Here is a 27,462-nt window from a genome sequence, read left to right on the forward strand (position 1 = left end):
ATATCCATCCAACGGGATGGTGTCAGGCTGGGTTCTGAGTCGGGATTAGGGCTGGGTCCTCCTCAGGGTCGACGTGAAATCCAGCCCACTATTCACCAGCACCCACTCCACCAGGTGTGCCCTTGCTTGCTCGCTCAGGCTGGCATGGTAGAAAACACTGAGCGAGTCGTCTGAAGGCGATGAAACACGGGGCAACTTTTTGAGCAATGTTGTCGGGTAATATTGCAAAGCGATTTTGCTTGGGCACTTTTCCATTGAGAATGGGCAACAAATTTCAATCTAAAGTATCCAGATAGAAACTTTTTGCCCATTCTCAATGGAAAAGTGCCCAAGCAACATCGCTCGGCATCATTACCCAGAAACATTGCTCAAAAAGTTGCCCTGTGTTTCATCACCTTGAGTAGTGTGTAAGGAACACCAGATCTAAAAAGTTTTGGGTATGATGCGCTAGCAGACTGTCCTTTTGCTCCATGAAGAGCAGTTTAACAGGGGGCACATCCATGAGGAAAAAACACTCACAAAACACACCTCAACAAAAATCTTTTCTAGGTCCAGTTTTCTGTCACAAACCGGTTGTTTAAAACACAAGACAAAGATGATTAGAGTCTTTAATGAATAATCCACACAACATAACTCAATAGAAAGCAGGCAATGTAACAACTGTGATACACTGACGAGACCGGACAACTCACTAATGAAACAAGGGAACTTATGCTGCATTCAAGCCACCTCCCACACAGCAGGAGACTCCTAGGCGGATCCGCATTCAAGTCACCAAACCCGCATGACTGTCTAATTCGTTTTGGCGCCGCCCAGAGGATCAGCTCCGCCTCCGGGCAGTGCCGTAAATTCTACTGTCAATCAGCGGATCCTGAGTGTACTCATGTCGGATCATGTCGGCCGATCCGCCGCGGAGTCCTTTTGCTGTGTGGGCTCATATTTACCAGAATCTTGAAATGACAACACGTGACGTTATATTCGGAGCTGCTTTTCACGTCCTTTTGGTCCTTGGACTGAGAATTATGCGTTTCTATGGCACCAGTATCAACGCCTAAATGAATCTACAGCGGTCAGGTGGTACAGTGGGCATGTGGTACATCTGGGAGCTTTCAGAAAACTGCCAGCTTACAAGTTGTAATTACGAGCTCTACGAAGATGTGAACGCTTTTTACAAGCTAGAATCTCGTAACTACAGGAATTAGGTAAAATTGCACATGAATGCTCTCCCTTTTCGAAACTTGAATCGAAACTTTAGAAGTGGGAATTATCAAATTTCTGATAGCACATGAAGGGAGCATAAATTGTAGCCATTTGTGATTTAATAAGGACACTTTTTCATATTGCGCTTTCGATTTTAGTTTGTTTGACAGATACTTTGCCAAAACAATGGTGCATGGGTTAGCCCAGATGAACTGAACACTGCTCAGTGTGCACACTACAGGCTCCTAAATGAAAACACTGGAGTTAATGAGATAATTAGGTGATAACGAGCAGAACATGAAGGACAGAGAAACAAGAACTAAAGACCTCTTAGTTACAAAGTTTAGAAATATTTTCAGTTAATTATCATATTGTTTAAAATGTGTAATATAATTGACAGAATTTTTTCTCTGGCTGTTTGTTTGGCAAGAAAAACAAATGTGGTCGGCTGCTGAGACTTTGTTTCATATTAAAGCTTTTTATAGCAAAATGTGTTTAACTCTGATCTTTTCGAATTACAACACTAAAAATGTTTTAATCAGAAAAACATATTGTTCACTAAACACTTTAAACCTCCTCAAGATTCTACACAGACATCAAGAATGCGTATGATTCTCAACAATGGTGACATGCTTCATGCAATTTTGGGAGCCAATGTTTTGTGCACCCAGAATTGCAATGGTCACCATGTGAATCATACGCTGACATGTCTGTGTGCGAGTAAAACTCACAGAGCCCAAAAATAATGGTGTGTTATAAACGTTTGATGTTCTGATTAAATTCTATTGTTCTCTTCGAGTCAGTTGCGTATAAACCTCCCAAAATAATATCAATGAGTAAGCCAATATATGATGATTATATTCTTATACAATCAGACTGATTATATTTTCTCTCGCTGTTCTCGCCATAACAAACAGACACAGTTCAAGGAAAAACTAATGTTAAAAAGTCAAGAGCCTGACTAAAGCACACACTAATCGCCACAATGGTAACATCAAATCAAACTATTACTTTCAAATAAGTAATCAACACTAAGCCTCTTCTTAATAATTCTTAATACGAACTTCTGTAGATGTCTGACAGAAATAAAGTAGTCTGGTTAGTAATAAGTGAAGCTAATGTTGTTTGTGGAGTTGTTTAATCAGATCTTGAGAGATGTAAGTATTTTACTTCAGTTGATTTCATCCAAGGCTGTGGCTGGAAGTAGTTCTTGTGTTTCTCTTTCCTTCAGTGATTATGCTTGTTAACAGCAGGCGTTCTTCACTAATACAAAATCATTATTCAATCACTTAATTATCTCATTACCTCCAACACTGATTAAGTGTTTCATTAAACAGCCTGTAGTGTGCACACTAAGCAGTGTTCATTTCATCTGGGCAAATCCATGTGGGGCCTACATGGAAACTGGGTGCAAAACTGGCTGGGTCCCAGTTAGATAGCCCAGGTCAAACCCATTTGGGCCCCACATGGCTCTGCTGGCTGGGCTGAAGCATGAAGATAATGGCCTCAGTCAAAGTTCTTCTTCTGATTTCGGCTATTTTTCCCTCTCAAAGTGGTAAGAAATCTCTTTTTTATCTCTATGTTCTTAATGTACATTCATTGTATTCACTTCTTTCTGCTTTAGATTAGTATTAGATTAGATATTACAGAAAATATGATCCAAACTGAGCGAACACTGAGAAGTTTGGTCAAATTTTATGTCATTAATCTTGATGGCCAGTGTGTTTGCTTTTACATTTGAATTGCTCAGGTTTAGGTTTAAACTTTGGTCAAATGCCTGTTGCACTGCATGGTGTATTTTTCTCTTCTTGTTGTAACAAGTTTTGTCTCTCTTCCTCATTTCAGAAATGCACTCTCTGTACTACATGTACAGCATCATATCAAAATCTCTGATGTCTGGAGAAGTGTTTGAATTCTACACCTCAGTTGAACTCAATGACATTCAGATGAGTTTGTGTCACAGTGTGAATAAAGCAGATTTCATGACTCAGTTGTGTGAGGAATCTGAGAGACTTTTTAATGAAAGTGATGATCTGCATTATAAGCAACAGTGGCTTCAGATCAACCTTAAAACACTGATGAGGATGGAGCACGAGAGGAACAACAGCACACGGGACACAGGTGATTGTGTTGAGGGGACAGTGGGGTCAGTTGGGGGTAAGATGTGCCATGTCAAGTAATTTGAATAATTGAGGAATGCATAAAAAATTTAATTTCGAAAAAAAATAACTTTCTAATGAACAATCCCATTCAGAATCTAATTTGGTTGCATATTATTCATATTTTCTTAAATAAATTAAACAACAAATTCTATATTCAGAGTATTTGAATGTAGTAAAACATTTTTCTTTAGTTATGAATGAATGCATTTATGAATTGCTTCCACCTTTAAGACTGAGATCTTCTTCTAGCACTAATGCCATAATGAGGAAGGTTATGATAGATTTAAACTAATTTAAGTTTGTTTTGAGAAATTAATTTTACTTGCCATGTAGATTTGGAATAAATTTGCTCATAACTTTTCTCTTGTGTAATTGCTCAAAATCAAGCAAATGTATATGATAAAAATGACAAATACAGTTCACCTGCTGACACATCTTACCCCACTCTCCTCCACATTTTGAATAAAATCACAGTCAGATTTAGTGAATTCTGTCTTCTGTGTTTCAGATCTTAATGTTCTTCAGTGGAGGCACGGCTGTGCAGTTGAACGTCACTCTAATGGTTCAGTGATGATTCTTCAAGGCACTGATGAATACGCCTATGATGGCCAGACCTTGACCTTTGACCTCTCAAATCAATGGAAGTCTTTAGTCCTTGACCATGACATCATCTGGAACAGAGAATCAGTTTCCAGCCTGGAGAGGAAATGTGTGGAAACGTTAACCAGCTTCATTGAGCTTCAGCGAGAGAGAAAGTTCATCATGAAATGTGAGTTTATCACACTCTTATAGTTCACAGAATCTATAAAAATGTCAACATCAGATGATGGGTAGTTTCATCCTCGGCCAGAAGACACACAATGAAATGGTAAGCAGCACCTGTTCAAATTTAGATTAAGAACTTTTATTTTTTCTAATAATAAATTCAGATCAATTTTTCACTTCCTGCTGTTGTACAGTAACTATGCTTTTCTCTTACATTTGAAAGATGATTACTAAAAAAATTGAGGAATTGCCTATTTCAGATTTACCCACCCCAAAAAGATAAGTAAAAAATAATAACTTTGTTGATTGTAGCAAGCCCAGATAGCAACACTGTGTCGGCCCAAATCCGGCCCACATCTGGCACATGCGGAATGATGATCTGGCCCAACATGTGGCAGGAATGATGGCACTTGGGCGGACCGCTCCTGTTTGCCAGATCTGGACCACAAGCAGGCCACAAAAATGCCAAATGTCAGCCAAGAGCAAAGAACTGGACGTTATCTGATCCACAAAATCTTATGTATTATTTATAGAGTCATTTCAACATTAACAAGCCTGTTTTCAAGCAGAATCACTGAGGGAAAGAAGAAAAAAAGAGATGAGCAGAAACACAAGAACTACAACTGACTTCAGTCACAGCCTTAGAGGAAATCAACTAAAGATAAAAGACATTAAATCTCTGAAGATCTGATTAAACAACTCCACAAACAGCATTACCAGCTTCACTTATTACTAACCAGACTGACTTTATTTCTGTCACACGTCTACAGAAGCTCTTATTGAGAATTAACAGGTTTAACTCGTTTGTTACATTTCAGGTTACCATGATGGTGATTGATGTTTCCATTAGTTGGCCTCTTAACTTTATACATATATAAGCTGTCTTTTCTGACTGCTGAGATAGTGTTTACCAAACACATTAGCAGCAGCAATAAAAATTGAAATGAGATCAGGTGTTGGCTGTTAGCCATTGGTGATTTAACTAATCAATGATGTTGTTTAGATGAAAAAAAATGTTTTGCGCCATTAATACACTAACATTACAAACCCTGTGTTTCTGTGACATGAGCTTGAGCTGTATTGCAGAAATAATAATTTTTTATTTTTTTTAAAAACGGTACTTTGAGATGATACACTAAGACATCAAGAATCAGCACATGAATCTCAACTATGGTGACAATCAAAAGCATCATGTAGCCGCAATGCATGCTGGGTACTATAGTACAAAACTCCCAGAATGCATCAAAGCATTATGCAGCTGATCTGATTGTCTAAATATTTTGTTTATTGTCACCATCATTGAGATTCATATGCTGATTACTGATATCTGTGTTTGTCAACAGTTTACCTTCTTGTGTTTTTATTTATTTTCATCTCAGGTCAGGGATGGACAACTCCGGTCCTGGAGGGCCAGTGTCCAGCAGAGTTTAGCTCCAACCCTAATCAAACACACCTGAACCAGCTAATCAAGGTCTTTAGGATTAGTACACAGCAAAAACTGCAGTGTTAAATTAACTCTCCTGGGAGTACATGTGAGACCATACTCAAGAGTGTTAAAGTGTTAAAATAAGAGTGTTAAAAAAACACTGAAGCGGTGTTAAAGTTAATGAGTTAATTAAGTGATTAATTGAGTGATGATTGACCATTATTGAAGACACCTGATGATAACAAGCAGAATCACCAAAGGAGAAAATCACAATTTTTAAGACACCATCGTGGAGATGAGGGTTTGCTTTAGTTGGGCTCTTGTCCCTTGACTTTTTAAAATAATGTTTTGTTTGGGCTGTTTTAACTGAGTTATGACATCCAGACAAACAAATGGAAAAAATGATCAGGTGGTGTTGGTTATGTTTTCACATAATCATTATTTGATTTGAATCACTGAACTCATTTAGAGCCCAATCTCTGAGTTAGATTTACATTATTGATTACAGCAGAACTGTGATTCTACAGCAGAAGATCAGCTTTATCAATATAATATGAAAGATTTCACAAACAGTTGTTCTGAGCAAAAAAAAGAAAAATCTTTCTATTAGGCACACACAGACATCAAGAATCAGCCTGAGAATCTCAATGACGGTGACAAGCAACATATTCTGATCAACAGATCAACTCTGAACATTAGAAAACAAGCTACTAAAAAGTCACATAAACGGAACAAAATAAAATATGAGAATAAAGGAAATTACTAAGACAATTCAGCTCATAATTTATTCATGCAGCAATGCATGATGGGAGCCATGGATGAATTTTGATTGGTGGCACCCAGAATGCACTGCAACATGGTTTATTATTCTCACCATTGTTGAGATTCACAGGCTGATTCTTGATGTCTGTGTGTGCCTAAGAGAAAGATTTTTTTTTTTTTTTGCTCAGAACAACTGTTTGTGAAATCCTTCAGATTATATTGATAAAGCTGATCTTGTGCTGTAGAATCACAGTGCTGCTGTAATCAATAATGTAAATCTAACTCAGAGATTGTGCTCTAAATGAGTTCAATGATTCAGATCAAGCAATGATTATGTGAAAACATAACCAACATCACCTAATCATTTTTTCTCTTTGTTTGTCTGGATGTTATAACTCAGTTAAAACAGCCCAAACAAAATTTTATTTTAAAAAGTCAAGGGACAAGAGCCCAACTAAAACAAACCCTCATCTCCACGATGGTGGCTTAAAAATTGTGATTTTCTCCTTTGGTGATTCTGCTTGTTATCATCAGGTGTCTTCAATAATGGTCAATCATCACTCAATTAATCACTTAATTAACTCATTAACTTTAACACCGCTTCAGTGTTTTTTTAACACTCTTATTTTAACACTTTAACACTCTTGAGTATGGTCTCACATGTACTCCCAGGAGAGTTAATTTAACACTGCAGTTTTTGCTGTGTACTAATCCTAAAGACCTTGATTAGCTGGTTCAGGTGTGTTTGATTAGGGTTGGAGCTAAACTCTGCTGGACACTGGCCCTCCAGGACCGGCGTTGTCCATCCCTGTTCTAAGTGATTTCTGCAAAACATCTGGATTTCATTTTGCAGTAACATTTATATTCAATTATTATGACTTCAGTGACGCAGGCTATTTGATGGCTAATTGTTGGACACAGTGTTGTTCACAGGCTATATGATGATTACAAAATCATCAATAGTTAACAATGATCACATGATCATGCTTCAGTTTTCTTTGGTACTGCTAATGTGTTTTACAGAAACACTACCACAGCAGACAGAGAAAACAAATATATATGTTAAAAGTTAAGAGGCCAACTAATGGAAACATCAATCACCATCATGGTAACCTGAAATGTAACAAACATGAGAGTTAAACTTCTGTTAATTCTCAGCAGGAACTTCTGTAGACGTGTGACAGAAATAAAGTCAGTCAGGTTAGTAATAAGTGAAGCTGGTAATGCTGTTTGTGGAGTTGTTTAATCAGATCTTCAGAGATTTCATGTCTTTTATCTTTAGTTGATTTCCTCTAAGGCTGTGACTGAAGTCAGTTGTAGTTCTTGTGTTTCTGCTCATCTCTTTTTTTCTGTTTCCTTCTTTCCTTCAGTGCTTCTGCTTGATAACAGGATTGTTAATGCTCAGATGACTCTATAAATAATATATAAATATTTTGTGGATCAGATAAGGTCCAGTTCTTTGCTCTTGGCTGACATTTGGCATTTCTATGGCCTGCTTGTGGTCCAGATCTGGCAAACAGGAGCGGTCCGCCCAAGTGCCATCATTCCTGCCACATGTGGGCCAGATCATCATTCCGCATGTGCCAGATGTGGGCCGGATTTGGGCCGACACAAAGTTGCTATCTGGGTTTGTTGATCAGGGAAGGTGGAGGCGTTATTCATATAAAATAAATAAACACAAAATGAAAGTAAAAGCGGCAGCCCCTCATGGACGACTGCCACACACATATCAACAAAACATGACATAAATAGTCCAGGCCTGGTCCTCTCTCGTCCTTCACTGTCGTTGCTCCTCCTTTTATGCTCCAGGAGCTTATCAATCACGCCACCGGCCTCGTCCTGCCACATTGATTTACATGCAAGTCAAGCTACATCTCAATATGACTAGAATGAGCTGCAAAGTAGACCAGTATGCCTGAGACTACTGTAGATAAAGCATCTCATTACCATTATCACTTGGATGAGTCAGTTGTGTTTATCTGTCTGTCCTGCAGCTCCTTCCAAAGCTTACTTATTTGTAAAAGCGTCTGGATCATCAGTCAAGCGGCTGCTGGTGTGTTTGGCCACAGGCTTCTACCCTAAACATGTGCAGATGGAGATCAGACACAATCGGATGTCGTTACCTGATGAGCAGCTGAAGTCAGATGGAATCAGACCGAATGCAGACGGATCCTTTCAGCTGATGAAGAGCCTGGAGATCCTGCCGTCTGAAAGATCTCAGTATCGGTGTGTGGTGGACCGAAGGATTCTGCCAGAAATCATCCCTACAAATAATAATAAAGATACTGAGATGTTTGTTTCATGCAGAACTGGCTTTATGTAGTTTGTTTGAAATTTAATCTATGGTTTCATAAGATCTCAACTGATAAGGTTTCCTGGAGCTCTAGGGACTTGCATTCATACAGTGCTTGAATTGAAAAAAAAATGTCTTGTGCTTTGGCTGGTCTATGCAAATCATTCACACATTTGAAATTTCTGCAATGAAGAAATGACATGTCTGAAGGTTAAAGAAACAAAACCAACACACAGACATCAAGAGTCAGCATATGATTCTCAAAAACGGTGACGATAAATAGATACAAAATACTGACAAACAGATCAACTCTGAACATCACAAAACAAGCTACTGTCACAACAAAACAACAGAAAAATAAAAGCAAACATGAACAATCTATGAAAATTACAGGACAATTCAGCTGCATAATTTATTCATGCAGCAATGCATGATGGGAGCCATAGATGAGATTTGACTGGTGGCTCCCATCATGCACTGCAACATGAAGCACTTTGTTTGATTGTCACCATTGTTGAGGGTCATATGCTGATTCTTGATGTCTGTGTGTTGGTTTTGTTTCTTTAACCTTCAGATTATATATGCTCTTCTGGATTTCAAGTGGTAACAGATTTGCTAGAAAGAATCTAAAAAAAACAAATGTCACAAAAAGAATGTCATGATACAAAACCATCATGACTGTGACTCCCAAAGCATTGTAAACCTAAACTGATAATCTTTGGCTCACATCACTATTGGGAAACACAGCCCAGATCATAGTTTTTCTGACCGTAACAAATCTGCTCTACAAACACAAAGTTGGAGCAGCCAGAGATAACTCAAGGTTAATAAAGAGAGTCAAGAGCCCAGCTAAAGGAAATGCTTTTCACCATCATGGTGACTTCAAACTAAACTTTCATTAAAACATTAACATCTAAACATCTGTTCATTCTCAGTAAGAACTTTTGTTGATGTATGACAGAAATCAAATCAAACTGGTTAATAATAAGTGTAATAATGTTTAATGGCTGGAAGTCAGTTGTAGTTGTTGTGTCTCTCTCTTTTTCTCTTGTTGTTCCTTCAGTGATTCTGCTTATTATCATCAGGTGTCTCCACTAATTGTCAATCATCACTCAATCATCAATCAATTATCTCATTAACTTTAACACTGCTTCAGTGTTACTTTTTAACACCCGGTAAGATGGACTCATATGTTCACTTTGGCTGTTAATTTAACACTGGGGATTATAGTTATGTACTTTCACTTAAATGACAATTAATAGGTAATTTGCATTGCCATTTAAGTGAAATTATTGAACTTAAATATACAAGCTTGATAAAAATGACAATTCTAGAAGAAAATTTCAGATGGCACTTAGAGGCTTTTGCATCTGAGCTCTTCATGTATTAATCATGTTGATAGGCCCTATAAAACAAATATTACATATTAATCATGTAAATTTCCTGCATCTGTTATAGACGTCCAAAAAAATTACCCCGTTCAAAGGTCAAATATTGAACGTCAAGTTGACGTCCAAGTTGAGTCATGGTTGGACGTCCAAATAGTGGACCTAGTTTGGACGTCGAATAGATATTCAGAAATGGTCATGGACCGACAGACCTAATATAGACATGATCTGCACGTCTATCCGACGTCCAGTGTTTAGTGGGAACACACACACACACACACACACACACACACACACACACACACACACACACACACAAACAGTAAAGTACTGAAGAGCTCCAGACTGAGACAGATTCAGCGCTGCCATCCTAATGACCATTATCAGTGTTACATGTGATTGTACACCAAAACTTGACAAATAATGAATCTTTGTTCTGTGACAGGTGCACTGATGTATGAAATACCGTGGAAAGTAGTTTGTTTTTTCCTTTTTTCCCCCATCATCATCTTCATCATTGTCCTCACATTTAATCAAATCATAAAATATGGTGAACCTTCAAGTGAGTATCATTTTAAGTCCTTAAAGTCATAAATATGGACAGAAGAGGAGAATGACTGTTAATGTTTAACATTTCAGAAGAGCAGGACACACTGAAGACACCATCACTGCAACTATCAGGTGAGTCTGACTCTTCTAGAAGTTACTCATTAAAGCACCACACATGTCCAGATGAGTCCTGAAGAGATTCCTGCTCCTGACAGTGAAGAACTCAAAACACACTGTGATCATTTCACTGACATTAACATCACTGAGAGAGTCTAAGACTAAATCTTTATACAGATCATATTGCTTTTAAGATTCTTCTAAATGCATAGATGTAAATGAGATGAAGAGACTGATCGTCTGTGCTATTATTTAATGTGATTCTGCAGCGCTTCATAAAACACAGATGGAACCAGAACTGCTGGAGGAATCAAGTGAGTCTGAATTGCAAAAAAAACGCATAAATTAAAACCCTCTGATTTAAAAGGTTTGGTTTACTGTCACTGTAAAGCTTCACTGTGTCCATGACTAGATGTTTAATAACCATCATTTGATTCAATCTGAACTCCATCAGGAGCAGAAAGATGTGCAGATTTGACTGATGCTTTAAATGATGATTCAGATGATGAAAACACCACAGATCCCAGAATGGAGGAGGAACACAGTAGGTCCTGAACACACACACACACACGTTCGTTTTTGTGAATTGTGAGGACATTCCAGAGGCATAATGGTTTTTATACTGTACAAACCGTATTTTCTCTCCCCCTACACTACCCCTACCCATCACAGGAAACTGTGCACACTTTTACTTTCTCACAAAAACTCATTCTGTGTGATTTATAAGCCTTTTGAAAAGTGGGGACATGGGTAATGTGCTCAGAAGCTTCTTCAGATGTTCAGATGTTGTTCAAATCTTCTTCAGATGTTGTTCAGATATTCTTCAGATGTTCTTCAGATGTTGTTCAGATGTTTTTCAGATCTTCTTTAGATGTTGTTCAGATGTTCTTCAAATCTTCTTCAGATGTTGTTCAGATATTCTTCAGATGTTCTTCAGATGTTGTTCAGATGTTTTTCAGATCTTCTTCAGATGTTGTTCAGATGTTCTTCAAATCTTCTTCAGATATTGTTCAGATATTTTTCAGATGTTGTTCAGATCTTCTTCAGATGTTGTTCAGATGTTGTTCAGGTTTGTTTCATTAATGGTTTCTCTCCGTCTCTTTCAGCTGAGGAGGTTCATGACACTCAAAGTCTTTGTGACGCTGAAGCAACTCCAGCAGCAGCTCGAGGTCAGAACATCTGAATTCATCTCTTATCTGACGCTGATTCTTCATCTCACTCACTGAACGTGTCTGTAATGACTTTTCTAGGTGCAATGGGCTCCAAAATCATCTCTCTGCCTAACTTTGGTGAGTTACAGTGGGTTTAATGGTTTTTATTTTCAGTCAGAGAGACACTGGATGTGATTTTTTTTTTTTTTTCCAGCCATGCAGAGAGAAGACAGCGATCAGATCACCGTTACCCAGAATGCCCTGCTGTTACCACCGCCAAGTAATGTTAATAGTTTCTCATTCATTCTCCTTTAAATGTCATTTCATTATTATGTCAAACTGCTGATTATAAAGACATTATAATGCTGTTATTCTGTGTTTCAGGACGCTGCAGATCCAAGATCATTTCACTGCCTAACCTCAGTAATGTTTCAGTTCATTTAATCTAAAGATGAACAACATATTCACGCTTTCATTCATTTACACTTTAAATGTTTGCTGTTTAATTTTAGTTCTCTGGTTTTAAATGGCTGTGAGTTCAAATGAAATCTTGTTTTGTTGTTTTCTTCAGCTCAAGACAGAAAGGACAGCGATGACTCCAGTTAAAGATGTTCAGGTTGTTTTGAAGAATCAGATCTAGAGCTTCACTTCCATCATCAATGCCAAAAGAACATGGAAACCTGAACATCACAGTCATCTGTGCTTGTTTCATTATAAACCCGTGGCCATTAATGTGAGGTTTTTATGTCTAAGAGCATCAGGAGGTCAAACACCAGATCAACATTATGGACATTTGGACACATCCTCAATGAACCAACAAAATAATGTTACATTTATTTACAGGAGTGTTTTTTAAACTCATGACAGTCATTGTGTATGTTTGTATAAGAAATTAGTTAATTAACTACTAGTTCATAAAATCATTGATTTCTAAAGTTAATTTGTGAAATGAATGTGTTGGTTTACATTCAAAAGAACTGCATTACAAAGTCTATAAATGATATTACACAACAAACCTGAGTTCTGCTTTTATTCAGTTCATCTTTCTCATTTCCTGCAGCTTCTAAAAATCTCTAAAATCAAGTTTTTGAAAAATCAAAGACATTGCTAGTGCCTTATAATCAGCAAATAACTCATCTGTCCTTTAAAATCTGTGCCCAGTCAATGACAGCTTTAACATTTGTTACAGTATGATCCTTCACATTGACAGACTCAACCTTCGGCTCAGATCCTGCAGGAGACGGAGAATCTAGTGAAAAGGTTTGTGTGTTCTTTTCTTTTATGAAGGCACATATTGATTCTGTATTCAGTTCTGATTGTAACCAGCAGAGGGCAGCATGAATCTGTTTGCCTGACAGTCCTGAACCTGCAGCTAACAAAAATATTGGAATAACGTTTCCATACGTTATAAACAGCAGCGTTGGGTAATCCAGGGTCCAAAGAGTAAAAGTCCTGCCATATTTTTATTCTACCCACTGAAGCATTAATGAGATAAATAAGTGATTAATTGAGTGATGATTGAGCATTATTGAAGACACCTGATGATAACAAGCAGAATCACCAAAGGAGAAAATCACAATTTTTAAGACACCATCATCGAGGTCAGGGTTTGTTTTAGTTGAGCTCTTGACCCTTGACTTTTTAATATTAGATTTTGTTTGGGCAGTTTTAACGGCATTAAAACCATCCAGACAAGCAAAGTTAAAAGATAATCAGGTGGTGTTGGTTATGTTTTTACATAATCATTATTTGATCTGAATCACTGAACTCATTTAGAGCCCAATCTCTGAGTTAGATTCACATTATTGATTCTGCAGCACAAGATCAGCTTTATCAAAACAATTTTTTTTTTGAGTTCTGATTTAAAAAAAAAAAAAAAACAGAGCTCATTTAAACACACAGACATCAAGAATCAGCCTGTGAATCTCAACAGTGGTGACCATCATAAAGCATGTTGCAATGCATTCTGGGAGCCACCAATCAAAATTCATCCATGGCTCCCATCATGCATTGCTGCATGAATAAATTATGAGCTGAATTGTCTTAGTTAAAAAAGCACTCATTTAAACACACAAACATCAAGAATCATCCTGTGAATCTCAACAGTGGTGGCCATCATAAAGCATGTTGCAGTGCATTCTGGGAGCCACCAATCAAAATTCATCCATGGCTCCCATCATGCATTGCTGTATGAATAAATTATGAGCTAAATTGTTTAGTAATTTCATTTATTCTCACTATTAAAATTTTGCTGTTTTTCTGTGACTTTTAGTAGCTTGTTTTCTAATGTTCAGAGTTGATCTGTTGATCAGAATATGTTGCTTGTCACCGTTGTTGAGATTCACAGGCTGATACTTGATGTCTGTGTGTGCCTAAATGAATTTTTTTTTTTTTTTGTGATAAGGACAACTTTTTAAAAAAAAAAAATTCTGTATTGTATAAGCTGATCTTCTGCAGAATCACAGTGCTGCTGTAATCAATAATGTAAATCTAACTCAGAGATTGAGCTCTAAATGAGTTCAGTGATTCAGATCAAATAACGATTTTGAGAAAACATAACCAACACCACCTGATCATCTTTTAACTTTGCTTGTCTGGTTGATTTTAATGCAGTTAAAACTGCGCAAACAAAATCTAATACTAAAAAGGCAAGGGTCAAGAGCTCAACTAAAACAAACCCTGACCTCGATGATGGTAACTTAAAAATTGTGATTTTCTCCTTTGGTGATTCTGCTTTTTATCATCAGGTGTCTTCAATAATGGTCAATCATCACTCAATTTACACTTAATTATCTCATTAATGCTTCAGTGGATGAGATAAAAATATGGCAGGACTTTTACTTTCTGACCCCTGGAATGTCCACCTCTGGTGGACTCCGATACAAGTCCGTTCGCGGCAGAGGTGGAAAGTCCAGGGGTTAGAAAGTAAAAGTCCTGCCATATTTTTTTTCCACCCGCTGAAGCGGTGTTAAAGTTAATGAGATAAATAAGTGATTAATTGAGTGATGATTGAGCATTATTGAAGACACCTGATGATAACAAGCAGAATCACCAAAGGAGAAAATCACAATTTTTAAGCCACCATCACAGAGGTCATGGTTTGCTTTAGTTGGGCTCTTGACCCTTCACTTTTTAATGTTAGAATTTGTTTGGGCTGCTGTAACTGAGTTGTAAGCAAAGAGAAAAGAGAATCAGATGTTGTTGGTTATGTTTTCACATAATCATTATTTGATCTGAATCACTGAACTCATTTAGAGCTCAATCTCTGAGTTAGATTTACATTATTGATTATAGCAGCACTGTGATTCTACAGAAGATCAGCTTTATTGATAAAATATGAAGGATTTCTTAAAAGTTGTTCTGATAAAAAAAAATTTCTTTATTTTGACACACACAGACATCAAGAATCAGTCTGTGAATCTCAACGACGGTGACAAGCAACAGATCAATTCTGAACATTAGAAAACAAGCTACTGAAAAGTCACAGAAAAACAGAAAAAAATAAAATAGTGAGAATAAAGAAAATTACTAAGACAATTCAACTGCATAATTTATTCATGCAGCAATGCATGATGGGAGGCATGGATGAGTTTTGATTGGTGGCACCCAGAATGCACTGCAACATGCTTTATGATGGCCACCACTGTTGAGATTCACAGGCTGATTCTTGATCTCTGTGTGTCTAAATGAAATTTTTCTTTTTTTTTTTCTAAGAACAACTTTTGATGAAACCTTTGAATTATTTGGAAAAAAAAAAAAAAAAAAAAAAAAAAAAAAAAGCTGTGTCTGGTGCTGTAGAGTCACAGTGCTGCTGTAATCAATAATGTAAATCTAACTCAGAGATTGGGCTCTAAATAAGTTCATTGATTCAGATCAAATAATGATTATGTGAAAACATAACCAACACCATCTGATCATCTTTTCTCTTTGCTTGTCTGGCTGTTATAACTCAGTTATAGCAACCCAAATAAAATCTAATATTAAAGAGTCAAGGGTCAAGAGCCCAACTAAAGCAAACCATGACCTCTGTGATGGTGTCTTAAAAATTGTGATTTTCTCCTTTGGTGATTCTGCTTGTTATCATCAGGTGTCTTCAATAATGGTCAATTATCACTCAATTAATCACTTAATTATCTCATTAACTTTAACACCGCTTCAGTGGGTGGAAAAAAAAATATGGCAAGACTATAGTTTTATAGAATACGTTTCTGAGCCCTGGACTTTCCACCTCTGCACGATACCTCCGCGGTGGATCCGCCACGGAGTCCTTTTGCTGTGTGGGGATGTTTATAGAGTTTGTTATAGATCAGACACATTCACGCTAATGTCTGTCTCTCTTTTTCATTACAGATCCAGGTTGGTCTTCATTGGCTATAGCAGGGATTGTTTTTGTTGTTGTTCTGCTGATGGCTGCGGCTGCGGCTGCGGCTGCTCGTTTTTGGTACAATCGCAGGAATTTGGGTAAGTAGCTGTTACATCATGAGAAAAACGCAACATTATTATGCTACAGCAGAGTCTAAAAGTGTAATTTTCAGTCACAATTTTTTACTTTTTCACCACAAATTCTGCTTGTGACTGGTTTAGCGCAATAATTAATTACGTTTGTAAATGTCCATTATTGAGTTTGAGCGTTCTGTCATTCATACTGTAATGAGATCTATTATTATTACATGGCTCTCACAAAAATTATTAATTCTAATAATTAACTGCTGTATAGAAACTGTTTTTCTTCACAGAAGTTTTGCTGAGTGAGCAATTGTTATTGCAAAATTAACCCCTTTAATCTGCTGGATGTGCATTATCCCTTACTTAATTTACACAATTTAGGAATAAGTTTTGTAGCCCATAACAGAGTCTTGCAACGGGTTGGGTACCCGCTGGTACCCGCATAAAAGTGGCTAAAACGGGTGGATTGTGACAGAGGTGGACATTCCAGGGGTCAGAAAGTAAAAGTCCTGCCATATTTTTATCTCATCCACTGAAGCATTAATGAGATAATTAAGTGATAAATTGAGTGATGATTGACCATTATTGAAGACACCTGATGATAAAAAGCAGAATCACCAAAGGAGAAAATCACAATTTTTAAGTTACCATCATCGAGGTCAGGGTTTGTTTTAGTTGAGCTCTTGACCCTTGCCTTATTAGTATTAGATTTTGTTTGGGTAGTTTTAACTGCATTAAAACCAACCAGACAAGCAAAGTTAAAAGATGATCAGGTGGTGTTGGTTATGTTTTCTCAAAATAAATATTTGATCTGAATCACTGAACTCATTTAGAGCTCAATCTCTGAGTTAGATTTACATTATTGATTACAGCAGCACTGTGATTCTGCTGAAGGTCAGCTTTTTTTATGGCCTTTATATGAAATATTTTAGACGATTGTAAAAATCTGAAGGGTCAGACTGCAATAGTACAGACATTTCAAAATAAGAGTCCCGGTGTAGTTCAGGCTTGTTTATAATTAAAAGTCACACGCTAAGTTTTTTCTTTTTCTTTTGGGCATTATTGGTATTTGGTTACACAATAAATTGTATTTAATTTGATTTCCATTTAATTCATAGTAAATTATTGTAGTCTTCCCCACAGGAAGAAAAGACTAAGAACATTATTTGACACATATATTATTCACTATATAAATTTTACTAGTAAAATCTGTGTCCCATTCACAGAGAGAGACACTATATGACAGCAAGGAGAACATAGGAAAAGGAGAACCATTTAAATGCTGTAATTATGCATAATAATGCATAAGATTAGTATGTAATTAAATGTAATATGTTATGTAATTAAAATTAATTTCTATAAATAAAAATACTGTTAAAAATCACACATTATTTGTTTGTCACATGTAGTAGACCATTTTTGTGCCGTGTGTAATAGGAGGAATTTTTGCCCGGCTACCACCGCAAGTATATTTCAAACCTGTGGGAAGCACTGCGATGACAAATCGCACTTTAGCCTGTTTAATTAGCCCAATTTATCGTGGGCACGGATCGGGTAACGGGGCCAAATATTAACAGGTCTGGGCGGGGTGCGGATTTAATTTTGATATTATCACGGGTGACGGGTCGGATCTGGTGCTGAACTTTGCGGGTACTGGCGGGGGTGGGTCTCCAAAAATGGACCTGTGCAGGACTCTAGCCCATAAATAACTTTTTCAGTGCAGAGATGCATAGGTCTGTCATGTAGAGGTGATGTGACCTCTGTGATACTGTGTTAGCCAATTATAGACCCATTTCAAATTTGTCTTTTATAACAAAGATCTTAGAAAATGTAGTTCTTCAACAACTTCAGAGATTTGTTTTGTTTTTTTGTTGATGAAAATAAGATCTTTGAAGTCTTTCAATCAGGTTTTAGAAAACACCACTCACTTCTGAAGGTCTTAAATGATATCCCATAAACTGGTGATGCTGGGGATTATGCTGTGCTTGTGCTCCTAGACTTAAGTGCTGCTTTCGACACTGTGGACCATGCCATCCTCCTTGCTTGCTTGAAAGACTGTGCTGGCATAAAAGGAAGAGCTTTGGAATGGTTTAATTCATATCTCTCTAATCAAAGTTTTAAAGTTCAAATTAGTGACCATATATCTGAGGCAGCTCCTCTTTGGTGTGGTGTTCCCCAGGGATTCATTTTAGCTCCTATTCTTTTTTCATTAAATAAGCTCCCATTGAGTTCTATTTTTAGAAAGCATGGCTTGTCATTCCATTGTTATGTAGATGATACTCAAATCTACCTGCCCTTAAAACAGAGTTCTAATAGAAGCACGTATGACTTGCCTCTCTGATGTGAAAGCCTGGTTGCCTTTAAATTTTCTTAATTTTAATGAGAGTAAAACTGAAATAATTGTTTGGTCCTTCGGATGCTCTTAGTGCACCAAACTGAGTGGTGATTTATCCTCCTCTGTGAAGTCTTGGGTAAAAAACCTAGGTGTTATTTTTGATGATGGTTTAAAATTTGATAAACGGATAAATACAGTGGTCAAATCTTGCTTCTTTCAGCTTCAACTACTAGCAAAAATAAAACTTATATAAAAGTCATTCATGCTTTTATTACATCTAGATTGGACTACTGTATCTTACTATATTTTGGGATTAGCCAGTCAGCTCTATCCCGCTTGCAGATTTTTGACCAGTACAAAAAAAACGGACCATATTACGCCGGTTCTACGTTCTCTGCACTGGTGTGTTACAGAATTAATTGCTGTATATAAAAAAAAAAAAAAAAAAAAAAAAAAAAAATCTTTTAGTCTTTAAATTTTTAAATGACTTGGCTTCTCCATATCTTTCGGGTTTATTGACTGAACATCATCCAGTCTTGTCTCTCTGGTCATCCAACTATAGATTATGTATCCCAAAGTCGAGGCTGAAATGCAGGGGTGACTGTGCATTTTCAGTAGCTGCCCCCAGACTGTGGAATGCTTTGCCTTTGTGTATTAGACCGATATCATCAATATCTGTTTTTAAATCTAAAGGCCTGTACACACCGGGATGAATATTGGACGCGTTTATCACCAACGTTTTTCAAGATGTTTTTTGTGTTCATACCCTTTTTTTACAGTCTATGGTTCATACCCAAACGATTTTCACTGGCGTTGCGCAGAGTGAACGTGCAAATTCACTCCCTGACGGTATGTGGCACTTGTGCTTAACGGTAGTGCAAATAAACATATTTATGATATTAATAAAGTTAAAGATAAAAATGCAGATATTAAATGGCATATGGCATATGAGAGATGGTAGTCAGAAACGGTAGTGCTAATAAACATATTTATGAAATTCTCAACTATATTTATTGAATGTGAAAAAAAAACAAAAACACTAAAAATACAGAAATAATACACATCTATTGGTGTGGCCAAGAGCACCCATAGCGTGCATCCCAATCAGCTCCCTAGTTCAGTAGTCAGGGCACTGATCAGGGAATCGGCCACATTCATTTACACGGTATACTGATACACGACCTGGGACGCAGGGATAGTTTGTAGGGGTCTTCCTCGTCTACTTACTTTCTCTTCGTCGTGAATGACCGGCAAGACCGTTTTGTGCTTGAGCGCCACCAAGTCGTGTTTTACTGTAACTTCAGCATCTTCAGGCACGTGAACAAAAGCGCCACTCTCATTGGTCTGGCAGTTTTTAACGCGGCACGTCGCTCTAAAAAACGAACGCTAGCCGTTTTTTTAAAGAATGATGCATTTTCCGCGTCAATAGGAAATATCCGTTCACATTTCCAAACATTCATTTTGCCATTAATTGTAATAATCCAGTGAGATTTTTGAATACACAAGGAGTCTGACAACAGCCGGTGCTCCACACAGTGATCTGATCTCACCATCATCGAATCCGTCTGTGATTACATGAAGAAACAGATGAAACTGAGACAAACTAAATCTAGAAGAACTGTGGTGTCTTATTGTGTATTCAACAATCTCACTGGATTATTACAATTAATGGCAAAATAAATGTTATTAACTGTCTTCTATCAGCCTGAAAGGTGGAAGGAGAAAGCCTTGAAATAGAAGAAAGAAAGAGATAAAGAGAGCAGGGTTTATTGAAATATCTTAGTTGGAATCTGTAAAATTCAATTAATATCAATCTTGATTAAAAGTGAATAAATTAATAACGTATGTAACTAATTTCTCCACCTGCAAACTCATGAACACATTTCTGATCTCTGTTTCTATATGTTGCTGTGACAGGCGAAGAAATCAATGTTTCATGGAATGAGGGAGAAGATCTCCTTCTACACACAGGCCTTACTAAACTATCTGAAGATCGTACGATACAGTGGTGGTACGGAGCTGAACTCATTTCCATTGCTAAAATCAGTGGAAAGAACCCTGAGACACATGATGTTCCTGATGGGAGATTCAGTAACAGACTGACGCTGAATGAGAATACTGGAGATCTCACCATCAAAAACATCAAAACCATTCACTCTGGACTCTATAAACTAAAGATCAGCAGCAACACATGCACCGGACGCATCACAAGATACCAATGCAAAAGATTCATTCTTACCGTCAATAGTGAGTACATCAAGTCTTTTATTCTGTTAATGATCAAGTTGTCAAAGTGCTCAAAATTAATCAAAATTTTATTTATACGTCTTTTTTGTACTGTATGAAGTAGGAAAAGTCTCATAAAAACAACTTTTCTTCAACTTGCAAATGAATTACGCTGAAAGCGATCAATGATCGGTCCCTTTATTATCACTGATGCTGTCAGTCAGTTGAGCACAAACTCAATGATATCGGCCTAGTTGCAAAATAACTCCCATTTTAATCAATGAATTTAACTAAAGTGCACTATAAACCTCAAAATGTTTTCAATTAGACATCAACATCTAATCCTCTGTTAATTCTCAGTAAGATCTTCTGTAGACGTGTGACCAGAGGTGGACATTCCAGGGGTCAGAAAGTAAAAGTCCTGCCATATTTTTATCTCATCCACTGAAGCATTAATGAGATAATTAAGTGATAAATTGAGTGATGATTGACCATTATTGAAGACACCTGATGATAAAAAGCAGAATCACCAAAGGAGAAAATCACAATTTTTAAGTTACCATCATCAAGGTCAGGGTTTGTTTTAGTTGAGCTCTTGACCCTTGCCTTTTTAGTATTAGATTTTGTTTGGGCAGTTTTAACTGCATTAAAACCAACCAGACAAGCAAAGTTAAAAGATGATCAGGTGGTGTTGGTTATGTTTTCTCAAAATCATTATTTGATCTGAATCACTGAACTCATTTAGAGCTCAATCTCTGAGTTAGATTTACATTATTGATTACAGCAGCACTGTGATTCTGCTGAAGATCAGCTTATACAATACAGAATTTTATTTTTTTTTTTTTTAAAGTTGTCCTTATCACAAAAAAAGAATTAATTTAGGCACACACAGACATCAAGTATCAGCCTGTGAATCTCAACAACGGTGACAAGCAACATATTCTGATCAACAGATCAACTCTGAACATTAGAAAACAAGCTACTAAAAAGTCACAGAAAAACAGCAAAATTTTAATAGTGAGAATAAATGAAATTACTAAGACAATTTAGCTCATAATTTATTCATACAGCAATGCATGATGGGAGCCATGGATTAATTTTGATTGGTGGCTCCCAGAATGCACTGCAACATGCTTTATGATGGTCACCACTGTTGAGATTCACAGGATGATTCTTGATGTTTGTGTGTTTAAATGAGTGCTTTTTATTTTAAATCAGAACTCTAAAAAAAAAAAAAAAAAAAAAAAAATTGTATTGATAAATGTAAATCTAATTCAGAGATTGGGCTCTAAATGAGTTCAGATCAAATAATGATTATGTAAAAACATAACCAACACCTGATCATCTTTTAACTTTATTTGTTTGGTTTTAATGCAGTTAAAACTGCCCAAACAAAATCTAATACTAAAAAGTCAAGGGTCAAGAGCTCAACTAAAACAAACCCTGACCTCGATGATGGTAACTTAAAAATTGTGATTTTCTCCTTTGGTGATTCTGCTTGTTATCATCAGGTGTCTTCAATAATGGTCAATCATCACTCAATTTATCACTTAATTATCTCATTAATGCTTCAGTGGATGAGATAAAAATATGGCAGGACTTTTACTTTCTGACCCCTGGAATGTCCACCTCTGCGTGTGACAGAAATAAAGTCAGTCTGGTTAGTAATAAGTGAAGCTGATAATGCTGTTTGTGGAGTTGTTTAATCAGATCTTCAGAGATTTAATGTCTTTTATCTTCAGTTCATCTAAGGCTGTGGCTGAAGAAAGTTGTAGTTTGAGATCTTATTTCTCTTTCTTTCAGTGTTTGTTCACAGCAGGTGTTTGAATGATTGAAAGAATGTTTCAGGAACATCATACTAACCTTTAAATAACATTCTACTAACATTAAGGAAACTGAACATTTTCATGTTCTTGGAATGTTACAAATCAATGTTCCTACAATGTTTTAATCTAAATCAAAATTAAGTTGAAAGAATGTTTGAGGAACATTATACCTTTAAAAATGTTCCTTTAACATCAAGAAAACCCAGAACCAACACTGAATATTTAGAGAATGTTCTTATAATAAAATTCTGTTAGCTGGGTGAATACCCAGGATTAATTGTTAAAATGAACCAGGGTTAACTATTGAATCAGTGTGACAGTGTGAAAAGCCCTAGTGAAACTGAATAAATTCTGAAGATTTGATGTTACTTTCAAACCTTAGAAAAACAAATGAAGTGATTATTTCATCCTCAAAAGCACTCAGTGTTTTAACCTGGTACCTTGTAAACATGATTATGAAAAATTTAATTTTTTTGTTCATTCTCTCACTTTATGTGTTCTGTTTCTCTTTTTCTATGTGGCATTGTGACATGAAGTAAACGAATTGAAAACGAATGTGGGAAATAATTTAGAAATATGCATTAAAGGTGAGCAACGGAACCATGATACGATATTGTGGAAGTTTGGACCTGAAGGCAGACTCATTGCTAAATTTGATGTAAGTACAAATAAGACATATAAAGAAGTTTTTAAAAACAGTCACGAAAGCAATCTGAAGCTGGACGATCAAACTGGATCTCTGACCATCACAAACATTACAACTGAACATGCTGGACTGTATAAACTACAGATCAACAGCATCAGTGGAACCAAAAACAGGAAATACAGTGTGACTGTCTCTGGTGAGTATAATTTGTTGTAATAACTATATGTTTTGGACAACAGACTTTTCACTGTTTGTGCTCCAGACTATGTGAGTGGTGCACAGCAGGAAGCAGAGTTGTGATTTGGCCTTCAGTAAAAATATTCTTGTTACATCAGAGCCTGTTTTCTCTTTCATGATGACTAAACTGTTCTAGTCGTGCTTTCAGTCTGTAAAATATATCATACTTGCAGTCATGTTGTTGGTCATTTGATTACCTGTGGCCATATACCTATGCCTGAATCAAAATCATTTTGATATTTAGAACAACAGCATGACTGCTTGTGTTATTTTAATTGTATAATTGCTCTGTGTATATGTGAGCTGAAATGAACAGTTCATTTGAACAGTCTGTTAAACTGTTTAAGTGTGTTTGCATTTTGGAGATACAATCATATGGAGGTAGATTTAGCTAATCTCCAAATAAATAGATTATGATCCACAAATGTTAAGTTATTCACAAAAATAAATAAATTAATAATAATAATAAAAAAAAAATGTTTAAGAACCCTATACTTCTAAGCCAATGCAGGATGAGACCGGCCCCGATTGTAAAGCAAAACGTGATTGGTTGTAGCGAGAGTGTGCTGTGATTGGTCAGCGCAACGTGGCCGTTATCTGATTGGCTTGAGTGGTTGGTGGGTGGAGTCGACCTATTTGTGGATTTGTCTGCAGTCGTGACGCTAGAATTGTTTCAGAATCGACAAATGCATTCACAAATGCACAGAAAGAAATTCACAAATGCATAGGTGATGATTCACAAATGAATGCAGGCAGAGTTGTGCTTGTGACATAAAAACATATTTGTGAAAATATTTTTTATTAGGAAATCTAATTCTATTTATTTGTGAATTTAATTTTTTTTTTGTGAAACTCCCAGAGGTGGACATTCCAGGGGTCAGAAAGTAAAAGTCCTGCCATATTTTTATCTCATCCACTGAAGCATTAATGAGATAATTAAGTGATAAATTGAGTGATGATTGACCATTATTGAAGACACCTGATGATAAAAAGCAGAATCACCAAAGGAGAAAATCACAATTTTTAAGTTACCATCAACGAGGTCAGGGTTTGTTTTAGTTGAGCTCTTGACCCTTGCCTTTTTAGTATTAGATTTTGTTTGGGCAGTTTTAACTGCATTAAAACCAACCAGACAAGCAAAGTTAAAAGATGATCAGGTGGTGTTGGTTATGTTTTCTCAAAATCATTGTTTGGTCTGAATCACTGAACTCATTTAGAGTCCAATCTCTGAGTTAGATTTACATTATTGATTACAGCAGCACTGTGATTCTGCAGAAGATCAGCTTATACAATACAGAATTTTTTTTTTTTTTAAAAGTTGTCCTTATCACAAAAAAAAAAAAAATTCATTTAGGCACACACAGACATCAAGTATCAGCCTGTGAATCTCAACAACGGTGACAAGCAACATATTCTGATCAACAGATCAACTCTGAACATTAGAAAACAAGCTACTAAAAAGTCACAGAAAAAATTTTAATAGTGAGAATAAATGAAATTACTAAGACAATTTAGCTCATAATTTATTCATACAGCAATGCATGATGGGAGCCATGGATGAATTTTGATTGGTGGCTCCCAGAATGCACTGCAACATGCTTTATGATGGCCACCACTGTTGAGATTCACAGGATGATTCTTGATGTTTGTGTGTTTAAATGAGTGCTTTTTTTTTTTAAATCAGAACTCTTTTTAAAAAAACAAATTGTATTGATAAAGCTGATCTTGTGCTGCAGAATCACAGTGCTGCTGTAATCAATAATGTAAATCTAACTCAGAGATTGAGCTCTAAATGAGTTCAGTGATTCAGATCAAATAATGATTATGTAAAAACATAACCAACACCTGATCATCTTTTAACTTTGCTTGTCTGTTTGGTTTTAATGCAGTTAAAACTGCCCAAACAAAATCTAATGCTAAAAAGGCAAGGGTCAAGAGCTCAACTAAAACAAACCCTGACCTCGATGATGGTAACTTAAAAATTGTGATTTTCTCCTTTGGTGATTCTGCTTTTTATCATCAGGTGTCTTCAATAATGGTCAATCATCACTCAATTTATCACTTAATTATCTCATTAATGCTTCAGTGGATGAGATAAAAATATGGTAGGACTTTTACTTTCTGACCCCTGGAATGTCCACCTCTGGTTTATTCCTACAGATTTTGAGCACACAAAAAAATGAATGCAAGTGAATTAAAGAGCAATGAGAGAAATGACCTTCTGGTGTATGTTTTAATGTATCTAAAATGATCAAAGTAAAATTTATATTATAGAAGATGACTGAGTGCTTAAACTAGACTGAACTGTACATTGTAAATGTTTGGCATGCCCCTGACATCCTGTATAACAAAATCCAGATCAGTACATCTTCTCTCTTTTTAATTTGTTATTGTCACTGAATTTTCTGACAGATCCCACAGAAAACGGAGAGAATGATTCAGGGATGCCGCTGATGAATAAAGAGAATGTGGATATAGTGAATGAACAGGAGGGAACAAGTTCACTTTAATGAGATAAGACACGCCCACCAGTGTCAATCACTTCAGCTACAACAACACTTTTATGAGCCTTTTATACTCCGTCCAGTGAAAGTAAGAAATGAACAGAGTCTGTTGAGCTGTTAAACCCTCATGTAAAAAACTTCTTTGGTTTTAGAACCAAGAAACATGTTTATCAAACACATTCATATATCATGTTACACTTTGTACTTGTTACACTAGCAGTTTGATTTTTTTACTGCTTTGATATTGTGATTGTAGACAGTGAGCATCAGATATACCATAGATGTGTTTTATATAATGTTTTACAGCAGTATTTCTCTAACCATTGTGTGTGCTGTTATAATAATTATTAACACAATATCAGGTTAATATTCATGTTAATCTTTGATAACAGTGTTTTTAAATTAGAGATCACATGACCTTCTGTAGAAAGTGTCTGTGTAGAAATTCATCAGACTAATTAAGAGAGATAGTTCAGAAACATCTGTGACCACATCAGTGAGTCAACTTCAATGTATGTTAAACTTTTATTTTATAAATTAACCAGCTAACATTCTAACATTTTCAGTGTTTTACTTTTTCATTTAAATGTTCAACTTTATGCCTTTACTATTTACTATATTGCATAATTATGCTTAAAAGTTATCCATAGATTATTCTGAAGTGAATCTGTTTTTTTTCTAATCTGAATCTTATCTGAATGTCAAACTGTAAATGTGATCTGAATTATATTGTTTGTATTCATGCTGAAACACTTAAATTAGGCTTATTGCACATATAGCAAAAAAAAAAGATGATAAAAAGCTTCATGTAAGATACTGATGTCTGTCAAACACTGATTCAGCCTTCATTTCCTAACAGCTGTTTTCACATGAAATGCATGAAAAATGTACCCAAATATACATTTGTATGAATGCTACTCAAAAAAAATAAATAAATAAAATAAATAAAAAATTGTGTGAAATCTGTTGCTTCATATTGTATGTTTAATGATTGATGTATGAAATCAAGCTTTGAGTAATTGGATCTAGATGTGCTTCATCTTTGTGACACGATGACAGCAGAAGTAAAAGCTTCGAGTGAAGAAAAGATATATTTATTAAATAAAGGCTTTGTTGTAATTTTGTAGAGAAAATACAATTATAGATTAAACACTTTCTATCTATGAATAACCAAAATAACACTGCTGTAATGATGAGACCTACAATAAAAAGTTATTTTTTATATATATTTGAGTTATTTCAGTATTTTGGTGGTCAACAACATGATTTAAAATAGACTATCTAAATGTCACTAATTGACCTTTTGCCTCAACCCATAGGAAAGAAAAATCAAAAGTGAGATCTCTTAAACATCTCAAATGTTTCTCCTAGACATAAATGAGGTTACTTTAACATCAAATGCTGACTTTTGCTTGAGTCTCCTGCTTCT

General features: G+C 36.1%; 3 protein-coding genes across 3 annotated transcripts in view; all 3 read left to right on the top strand.

Moving 5' to 3' along the window:
• The window catches only part of LOC125275896 (H-2 class I histocompatibility antigen, alpha chain-like), a 251,257-nt gene that overhangs the window by 77,881 nt on the left and 145,914 nt on the right, over positions 1 to 27,462 (top strand). The window lies entirely within an intron of this gene.
• On the top strand, positions 2,681 to 13,241 carry LOC125275900. Its single transcript, XM_048203215.1, has 11 exons — positions 2,681 to 2,755; positions 3,046 to 3,321; positions 3,871 to 4,131; positions 10,442 to 10,558; positions 10,636 to 10,677; positions 10,932 to 10,976; positions 11,117 to 11,206; positions 11,769 to 11,951; positions 12,028 to 12,093; positions 12,198 to 12,236; positions 12,385 to 13,241. The coding sequence occupies exons 1-8, from the start codon at positions 2,692 to 2,694 to the stop codon at positions 11,843 to 11,845; spliced, it is 972 nt and encodes a 323-aa protein (XP_048059172.1). The 5' UTR covers positions 2,681 to 2,691; the 3' UTR covers positions 11,846 to 11,951; positions 12,028 to 12,093; positions 12,198 to 12,236; positions 12,385 to 13,241.
• LOC125275902 lies at positions 16,140 to 26,985 on the top strand. Its single transcript, XM_048203219.1, has 4 exons — positions 16,140 to 16,274; positions 20,512 to 20,841; positions 23,183 to 23,488; positions 25,942 to 26,985. Exons 1-4 carry the CDS (start codon positions 16,220 to 16,222, stop codon positions 26,037 to 26,039), a joined length of 789 nt encoding a protein of 262 aa, XP_048059176.1. The 5' UTR covers positions 16,140 to 16,219; the 3' UTR covers positions 26,040 to 26,985.

This window comes from Megalobrama amblycephala, linkage group LG9, assembly GCF_018812025.1.
Source record: "Megalobrama amblycephala isolate DHTTF-2021 linkage group LG9, ASM1881202v1, whole genome shotgun sequence".
NCBI lineage: Eukaryota > Metazoa > Chordata > Actinopteri > Cypriniformes > Xenocyprididae > Megalobrama > Megalobrama amblycephala.